At 32.9% G+C, this 10,427-nt stretch overlaps 1 protein-coding gene and 1 pseudogene across 1 annotated transcript in view; both read right to left on the bottom strand.

Annotated features, from left to right (window-relative positions):
• Positions 1 to 597: 597 nt before the first annotated feature.
• Positions 598 to 10,427, bottom strand: part of Efcab13 (EF-hand calcium binding domain 13) — a 38,313-nt gene continuing 28,483 nt past the window's right edge. Inside the window, exons 10-11 of the mRNA XM_015507178.2 lie at positions 8,070 to 8,213; positions 598 to 980 (exon numbers count right to left, since the gene is read on the bottom strand). Of these exons, the coding sequence (XP_015362664.2) occupies positions 850 to 980; positions 8,070 to 8,213 (275 nt within the window). The 3' untranslated portion in view covers positions 598 to 849. The remainder of the gene's footprint in view (positions 981 to 8,069; positions 8,214 to 10,427) is intronic.
• LOC107160516 lies at positions 3,159 to 5,634 on the bottom strand (annotated as a pseudogene).

The following is a 10,427-nucleotide window of genomic DNA, read 5'->3' as shown; positions in this document are numbered from 1 at the left end:
TATATATATATATATATATATATATATATATATATATATATATATATATATATAAAATCATCACACTGTGTCCATAAATATATATAATTATCATATCAAATTTTTTATTTAAAAAATCATTAAGTAGCAAAGTAAACATGTTATTAATATAAATACCAAGAAATCAGATAAAACATTTAAAATGATCACCTCCAGAAAAGCTGGGGAAGGACTAAGGCTAGAAGCTACTTTTTATGTAATAAGCTTCATAAATCTTCATAATTCTTAAAATTATGGGAATAGGGTAATTTTAACCAAATGAAATTTAGATAAATGAGAGAATAGATAGTGAGTAATACGATATGCAATAAGAAGAAATCAAAAACAATATACTTAATTAAGAAAAATTAAATACTGATAGAAGGATCAATGTCAGGATGTCAGAATCCCTTACAAATTATAAATTAAATATTATCCTTTTTTTAAATACTAGAGAGTGAACCCAGGGTGTTTTACCACTGTACTATATCTCCATCCCTTTTTTATTTTTTATTTTGACACAGGGTCAGCAGAAGACCTCACTGAGTTGCTGAGGCTAGTCTCAAACTTGTGATCCTACTGCCTCAGCTTCCCGAGTCACTAGGATTACCAGCATATGGCTGGCACATATATTTAATATTACAATCTTGTTTTAAATTTGATGTTGCAATGTATTAAGTGTAAGATAAAAGAAAAATTATGATAGTCGTATTACATAATCAACATTAACAAGGTATATGTAAGAACATTATATCTAACTTTTTATCATCCCTGATTTAGAGGGTTCAACAAAGACTCTCAAAATCCTTTGTAAAACTTATAAATTAGGATTTAATTTAAATACACTATATTTACAACAAAACTTGCTATAGCAACAAGAGGTCCCTTACAAACATCTTCATACGGTTGCTGTAGTTCATTCAAAGCAAATACAATATCACCAATATCCACCATCTGGTTACCTGTAATAGAAATAAATAAGTTCAAATACTGTATTTACTTCTGACACAGATATAGTTTTCACTATATAGGAAGTGGGAACAGAGAACCAGCTATTATGAGTTTTGAATGTTTGAAATTATGAATAAGTGAAGTGAAATATAAAATTAAGATTATAGTTTTGCTTCTTAATAAGAGTTTTTCATTGAAATAGTAGAATTTTAAGCTTCTTTTCTAGATAGTCTATATAACATTTTATTCATTTTACATTTTTGAGCATTTACTACAGGTAGTATTTATTTATTCTTTTGTCTTAATTTCTAAATTGTGAGCGCTTCAAAAATAGAGAATGTGTCCTTTACTTCTGTTTCCCCAATGCCTAATAAAGTACCTAATTCCTATCATTTCAAAATTATTTTCAAACAAATAAAATACACTGGAGGCTATAGATAATGCTAAATAAATAGCAAATAACCATTTGTTTAGTACCTTCTATTTACTCATATTTAGCACCTTCTATGTACTTTAACTTCCTACCCATCCTTGCCACCACCCCTGTCTAAAGCCATTTTTCTTCTCAGGCAATGCATGACCAAGAACAAGCTCAGATGCAGTGATTAAATAATGTCATTCCAATCGTGCACAGAGGTAGTATAAAAATTTTTTCACCCAAGTATTGGTTTCCCTTGTCGTCCAAGGTGAAAAGGCCCAGAAATAATTCAGTATTATTACCTATAATAATACTGAATTTGTTCTTTAGTCCACTGTTCAATAATATGTGTTAGTGAGCACACTGAGAGAAGTGGTTTTTAAGAGACTTCTGAATCTAAGAAGAATTAAATTAGGTGCAATATAGTTTAATGTTGAATAAGCTTGATTCACTCTGATTCTCTGAAAATTGATAAAGCTATGTATGTCAAGTACAGGCCTTCAAATTACTGCAAAGCAAGTATATATTTGAACCAATCAAAGAAATGTTAGACCAAATTGATGTTAAATCACCTTCTGATCAGGAATTGCCGCCTACATTCTAGTTACTCACTTCCTTAGTATTTTACTTCATTCTGTTCTTGATTATGGTTCTCTACCATATCCCGTCATCTACCCAGGAAATTCCCTGCTGTAAATTGAGTGATGCCACCATTTGTTCTTAGGTTAAGTCTTAAGTCAAGGCTTTATCCCTCAAAACACTTAAATTTTACCACTCAAAACTCTTCTGTTGGATCATATGTATATTAATAATGATGACCATATTATCTTTATCTGCTCTCCATTTATAAAACTCCTTATCTGTCCAGCAGCAACTAATGAGAATGTGATAGCCAACAATTTCTATAGATTCACTAGCTCTTGCTCAATATTTACTCCTTGCTTCTGTGTAATAATAGATACCTATTCAAAAAAAAAAAAAACTATCTATTTAAATAGTCCCTGGTGGCCAGAGAAACATTCTAGAATCTGAAATGACTATTTAGGCCCCTACCTGGCTCACCACAACCATAAAGAATAATTCCTGTTTGTGACTAAGTTAATCAATAAAGTTCATTTATTTCATAAGGGAAGTTCAGATCAGCCTCCTACTCATATATGTACTTCTGGAAGAAATTCATCCTGGAAAATACAACTATCTAATGAGAGAAAAAAATGACTGTAATCATTAAGGTCATATATAAGTTAACATTACTCTGAAGGTGCTGAGTAACCATTAACACTGCATTTCAGTAATCCTCAGATAACTCCACAATATCAACAAACCTCCTCTAGCAAAAATTGTGTTAGTCACACTTTTCACCCAGTTCCATTTCCAGATCACTAATTTCCCTAAGAGGAAAAAAAACTGTTATACCAATACTCTATTTCAGAAACCAAAATAACTGACACTTCAAGAACTGCCATCAACTGATTTTCCATTTTCTTTTTGCTATTTCTCTTTTTTTGGAAATTACTTTTATTATGTTGTAATATTTGTTCATGAGCTGTAATTACTTATGTGAAGGAGAGTCCAGAAAACAGATCTGTGACTATGTTAGCCTTGTCCTTGATTGCAGAGACTTATGAATCACACAGATTAACACTGTTCACTATCGTAGTCACTGAAGATCCAACAGGCTATCAGCTGGAAGACCTCCATATCTGTCCAGCTGTTTCCATCAGATCACAAGACTTAGGAGTGTGGATAAATACATTTTGCTCTCTTGAATTTAAAACTTTACAACAGTTCAAATGCCCTTCCCTGAATGCATAAGTTCAAAAACTTCATTAATTTGATTCAAGGACGTGCTGCCAGTCACAAATTCATCAATTTTTATCTTTTTGGACATATGTTCAGACACCAACTTATGGATACTTCCTACACTCTTCCATCCTCCAAAGACAGTGCCTTTCCATGTACGACCTGTCACCAGCTGGAATGAACGAGTGGCAATTTCTTCCCCTGAAGCAGCTACTCCAACCACCATGCTGACCCACAGACTGTGGCATGCCTCAGGTGCTGCTCTCATGACCTTCACATTACCAATACACTCAAAGGAATAGTCCAACTCCTCCATCAGTCATCTCAATGAGCACTTCCTGGATGGGTTTACTGAAGTCTTGGGGATTAATACATTTAAAGGCTCCAAATTCTTTGGCCTTTGCAAATTTACCTTTATTGATATCCACACCAATAATCTATGAGGCACCAGCAACTTTACAGCCCATGATAGCTGCCAAGCCAACTCCTCCTAGACCAAAGACCACAAAAGTAGAGCCAGGCTCCACCTATCTTCTGGCAAAGGTTTATTTTCAGATTTAGACAAAATTTTCTCCACACTGTAGGATGTAAGGTGGAACGACGGTATCACCTGCTTTCAGCTTAGTAACTCCTTCACCAACACTTTCCACAATTCCAGACCTTCATGTCCCAAGATCACTGGAAAACACCCTCAGGATCAGCTTCACACAGAGTATAAGCATCAGTGTGGCAAAGTGCAGTGGCAATGATTTTAATTCAAACTTCATGAGACTTTGCAGGTGCTACTTCTACCTCCTCTATAGACAGAGGTTTTTCAGCCTCCCAGGCAACTGCAGCCTTGAACTCAATAACCTAATTCACCATGTCCACCTCTTCTTGCATTTTTCTGAAAATTCCAAAAGCACAATTCCTTCCTCTTCATTAAGAAAATTCATAAAAATGAACATTTTATCTGCCTGTCATCATTACTCCAAAAATAAACCAAATGCAAAAACAAGGTGTTAAAACAGTATCTATAATGCTGTTTCCTTTTAGAAAGGTAACTCAATTATATTATTCTTTACTTCAAAATTCACCTGTATTTTCCATGTATGTTTTATATGTCAAAATACATTCTGCTGTCATGTATGACTAAAAAAATAAAAATAAATCGTATGGTAAAAAAAAATTCACCTGTATCTTACAGGGGTGACCCAAATCTTTCAGCATCCAAAATTCATTATTTCCTTTACTATTAAACCAATACAGCTCAGACCCCAGACCATATACTAACATAAATCAATACCTGTCCAAAATTTAAAGATACCTGAGTAACTTATACTCCTTCAATTGATTTTTGTTTTATTTTCTATTCCCATAGATTCTTTTCCCATATTTTTATTGGTGTGTTATGGTTGCACATTATGGTGGGATTCATTGTTACTATTCATATGTGTACATAATACAACTTATATAACTTGGCTAATATTGGTTCCCATTATTTCCCCTTCCAGTTCCTTTCCTCTATTCTACTGATATCCCTTCAATTTTCATGAGATACACACACACACACCTGTCTCTTACTTTTTCCTCTCTAGCTTCCATGTGAGAAAAAAAAATCCTATCCTTAGCTTTCTGAGTCTGCCTTATTTTACTTAATATATTATTATCAATCCATTTTCCTGCAAATGTCATAATTTCATTCTTCCTTATGGCTGAATAAAAACTCCACTGTGTATATATACCACATTTTCTTTATCCATTCATCCATTGATGAACACCAAGGCTCATTACATAGTTTGGTTATTATGACTTGTGCTGCTATAACATTTCCCATAGATTCCTCCCCGGCCTCCTCCTCCTCCTCCTTCCCCTTCCCTCCTCCTCTTCCTCTTCCTCCTTCTTCTTCTTTGTACTAGGGATTGAACCCAGTGGCACTTAACTGCTGAGCCACATCCCCAGCCCTTTTTTATATTTTATTTAGAGACAGAGTCTTGCTAAGTTGCATAAGACTTTGTTAAATTGCTGAGGCTGGCCTTGAACTAGCACTCCTTCTGCCTCAGCCTCCCAAGCCCCTGGGATTACAGGCATGCTCCCATCGATTCTTGATATCACATTATCACCTTCTATAGGTACTAACCTTTCTCTATCTCAAAGAAACCCAAAATAGAATCTACAGGTCTTTCTCCCTTTAAATTCCCCTATCAACAACACTAATACAAGACTAAAACTTTTACTGATAATTTAAAATTAAGGAGCATGATAAGCAAGTATATACTATAGCCCTAAAGTTTTATGGCTTCTCTCTACCACCCCTACTCAGCCACCCACTTTTAGGTTCTATCAATCTTCCTGCACTACTAAGCTTCTATTATATACTAAATTCCTATTGTTTTCATTTGTAGAGTATTTCACCTTACCTTTTTGCTCAGTCTAGGTGTTTCCCAGTAGATTTTAGTTCCCATAATCAAACATTCCTATTAAGATGATTTTCATAACTAAAAGACAAGTACCTTCCTTATGAGAATTGCAGCCAACTTATAAATATAACAAAAGGAAGGACATATTATTCTTTCTAATTGGAAATGATGAAATAAGGGGTCAGAATTATTAATTAATTTAACAAGTATTTGTTGAGCGATTAATATGTACTAAAAGCATTTTTCTAGGTACTGAGAATATAATGTTAAGCAAAAGTGGACATGTTATCTGTCCATTTGGTGTTTAGTTTCATTTAAGATACAAATGTTAAAAAAATTAAAAATATAATTTGCAACTGTAATTAGTACTATGAGAGTTTATAACATGAGATAAGTGAATAAGAAAATCCTTGAAGAATAGATGGTTAAATTTCGATCTAAAGTGTAAGTAGGAAATGACTAAAGTATAAGTAGGAATTAAGTAAAAGAGAAATGTTCAAGGATGAAAAAATAATATATGCAATGGGTATATGAAAGGAAGGGGCTTGATGTATATAGTTGAAGCTCTAAAAAGGCACAGAGCAAGGGAGAATAGGTCTGAGGTAAAGCTGAAGATCTGGGTAAAGGTCAGACCATGCAAGGCCTTATACATACATTACCTTAAAGCCACCCTAAACAGCTCTTGTCCAAGAGCTATTATTGGATTTTATGCAAGAATAACAAGGTCATATCTGTGCTTTGAAAACATCATTTTATTTGCAGCATAAAAAGGATAAATGTGGATATGAGTAGATTTGCAAGGATGAACTGCAATTGTCCTAAGAAAAGTTTATAGTAACTTGAATCAAAATGGAGAAATAGAATGATTTAATAGATATCTAGGAGTTTAAAATAAGTCAACTTTTCCAGGCACAGTGATGCAAGCCTGTAATCAAACCCAGTAACTCCGAAGTCTGAGGCAGGGGACTACAAATTCAAAGCCAGCCTGGGCAACTGAGCAAGACCGTATCTAAAAATAAAACATAAAAAGGGCTGGGACTATAGCTCAGTGGTAGAGTGTTCCTGGGTAATAGCCCCAGTACCACAAAAATATATACATACACACATACATGCATAAGAGAACTTTATAATGATTGCTTGAGAATGAGAAAGCAATGAAGTTGTCAAAGATGACTCTTAGGTTTTTGCTTCACCTTCCTTGAGCTTGTTCACAGTGCCAAGCACTGTGATACTTGTTCATATTTAATTCCTACAATAATCCTATGAAAATATTATCATTTGTCCAGCCTATTTCCCCAAATAAAGTAGGAGATCTGGAGACCCAGACTAGAATTTCATAAGCCAAAAAGCAAAGTGTTGCAACAGTTTCATGTATGATTTCTCTTGCTCCTGGTAGGGTATATCCTAAAGAATGTTTAATAATATGGCTTATTAGTACTTAAAATCTCTATTTTATACATATTTTCATATTTCAATATATCCCTCTACTAATGTAACCTCCTATATATTCCTCCACTCATATCTACGACTCCAGAGCCCAATAACAACTTAACCGAACTCTATGACACCTGGTTCTACCTCCAGACCACATATCAGCAGCCAAACACCTACTACAAAGCCACCACTAATATACAAAACCAGTGAAACTCATTGAAAAGGATGCCATGTCTGATTATTTTTCTGTCATATTTATATAAACTGTTCTCTCAATCTAAAATGTTTTTCTCACCCTTTACCACTTCTGTTAACCAATTAATCCCTATTAATTCTTCAAGATTTAGCTCAGACATTATCTCCTCTAATAATCTTTCCCTGGGGCTTCCAATATGTATTAGCAGCCTATGTACATTCTATTATAGTACTTGTCACAGAGCATTACTTGACTCTTTCACACTAGAATGTGAGCTCCCTTAGAACAAGAACTGTGTTCTATTCTACTTTGTATCACCTAGCACAGGTCCAAGTACAATAGATATCAAATTAGCGATTATCTGACTCATTAAATGAATGAATTAAATCAGTTAATCAATCACTAGTCTGTTTATTAGAGAATATCCCTTGGACAAATATATTTAATATAAAACATCTGCTAAACATATTTATAATATTTTAAAGTAATCTACATTGTGCAAACAGTAATTGAACAGCATAGCAATTAATCCAAACTACATAATAAAATTGAGAATTCAAGAAATTTAGGTCTTGTAGTGCCAATACTCTTGATACTACAAGAAACTACCTCTCTAAAAAAATAAGAAATAACTATTGAAAAGCGAGATGATGTTATAAAAATTTTTAAATCCATTTTACTCTTAGACCAAACATATCAAAAATAAAACATTTTGTTTAAGTTTTCAAGACTATCTTTTATTATAGACACCAGTAAGCAGTGGCAGTGGCAGAAGGTTAAGAATCAAGAATGAAAACACAGAAACAAAAGATAAATCACAAAATTAGTATCTAAAATTCAAGTAACTCACGGTCAGTATAGGAATATTTGATCACTTCCTGCAGTGTGTCAGGGTTTACAAAGATATTCATGCTACTCAAAACAGCAACTACTTCATCAGTAGGAACCCAACCATCTTTTATCCTAGAAAAAATCTCCAAGGCTTTCTGGAATGCTGTGAAAAACAATAAACAAAGAAATTTTTGTACCATGAGAATCAACAGCTTTCCCTGGATAAAAAAACTGATTTTGTGACAGTAACCATATAGGGAAAATAACCTTACATAAGCGTGAGGTTTTCTAAATATTCACCTATAAGTATAAGTAGGCATTTTCCAATTCTGGTCACATATCTAGAATAAATTCTAATTTTTGCTATTATAAATATTAATATAATATCAATAACAATAGCTAGTATTTATTGAATATTGATCATGTGTCAAAAACTGCACTAAAAGCTATGAGTTAGCTCATTCAATCATCACAATAGGCTTTTATCTCTACTTACAGATATGAAAACTAAGGCTTAAAAAGTCCCCTTCAACTCACAGCTAGTATGCAGAAGAGTCAAAATACTAATCTAACAATATTAATCCACAATGCTTGCTTTTAATCACTATACTATTTAACTCTTAAAAATTTTAATTAAGACAATTTCTTACCAATGGTATAATCCACAATAGCAAATCATTTAATACACAATCTGAAGGAGTTGTTAATTGCTTAAAAATGAAAATTTTATTAGAAAAGAAGAATGATAGAGAGGCGAAATTTCTTTTCAGCTGTTTTATCATATTACAAAGAGTTTAGCAGTAGTTTAACCACTACTATAAGGTTTCTTTTTTCTCAGAAATTTAATATTATTATGCTAGCAATTCTTTTTTTTTTCATGGTTTCTTAAGAGAGATTTTATTTTTTTAATCTGAAAGACTAAATACATACAGTGGACAAGGCAATATGTGACAAGTGTGATGTCATGTATTCAAAGTGTTTCAGAAATTCAAAGATCATTTCCACATTGGAAGTGGGCAGGTATAGGAATGGTCACAGGAGAGATGTTGAATTTTCTATGATCCCTAGTGATTGAAGAGGGATTTATAGAGGGAAATTAGTAAATATTATGCTAGCAATTCTAACATCAAAAATGAATTGGAGATGCTAGGGCTGTAGCTCAGTGGCAGAGCACTTTCCTCGCACATGTGAGGCACTGGGTTTAATCTCAGCACCACATAAAAATAAATAAAATAAAAGCAGGCTGTCCATATACAACTACAAAAAAATTTTTTAATGAATTATAAACATGGTTAGAAGAAAATGCACACACCAATCAAGAATTTTTCACTAAAAAGCTTTCCTGAAAACTTAAATGGAAAGCTGTGTCCAACTGCTAAATTAAATACTCCTCTGACAACACATCCCTTAATTTACCTTGATTAAAACATACACACACACAAAAAAAAAAAAAAATTTCCTTAACTAACTCCAGAAAACAAATCACTTTATAGTCAGATTAGATTTTCTTGGAACTCAGGATACAATAAGCATATCAATCTTTGGATAAACACAACCAAGAAGGGAAACTGAGCATTATGTATTCATCCAACTAGTAGTTATTGATAAAGTTAGACAAAATAACAAAGGAAAAAAATCCAAAAAAAAATCTTCCTCCATTAAAAGCAATGAGAACACTGGCAAAAATTGTCACAATCAACTTTTTTCAAACTTCTAGAAATAAAACAAAGGCTTCTAGCAATCCAAGAAGTGTCCTCAAAAGAAAAAAAAAATGGATGGCTCTCATTAAGAAACAGTGAGTTTTGTGACATTTTAACTTGCTCTATTCTCATCTCCTTGTCCCCAAGTTCACAGGAACCTTGAAAAACAAGAGCCAATAATCATGATAAAAATGTGTGTGTGTTAGCAAAGTTATTATTTCTTTATTCAGAAGAAATAAAAGAAAGTTAATAAATTCTATGATTAAATTTAACATTCTTATTTCAAAAAATATATCACTCTAAAATTAAAAGAAAAACAATGCAGAAGGAGGAGGCTGAGGCTCTGGCTTAGCAGTAGCACACTGCGTGGCATGTGTGAGGCACTGGGTTCAATTCTCAGCACCACATATAAATAAATAAAATAAAGGTCTATCAACAACTAAAAAAATATTTAAAAGAAAAAAAACATTATAATAGGAAAAAACATTTGTAACAAAGAATCAGCAGCCAGAATATGAAAACCCTAACAAATCAATAAGAAATAAACAAGACAGTTTTTAAAATGGACAATAAACATGAAAAGACAATTTATAGAAAAAATATATATAAATACCCAGTAATTATGTTAAAAATGTCAAATTTCACAATTAAGAAATAGAAATAATGAGCCATCATGC

The sequence above is a fragment of the Marmota marmota genome, unplaced genomic scaffold (genome assembly GCF_001458135.2).
Source record: "Marmota marmota marmota unplaced genomic scaffold, marMar, whole genome shotgun sequence".
NCBI classification, from domain to species: Eukaryota; Metazoa; Chordata; class Mammalia; order Rodentia; family Sciuridae; genus Marmota; species Marmota marmota.
The sequence above is the reverse complement of the archived record's forward strand: the minus strand, read 5'-3'. Positions and strand labels throughout refer to the sequence as shown.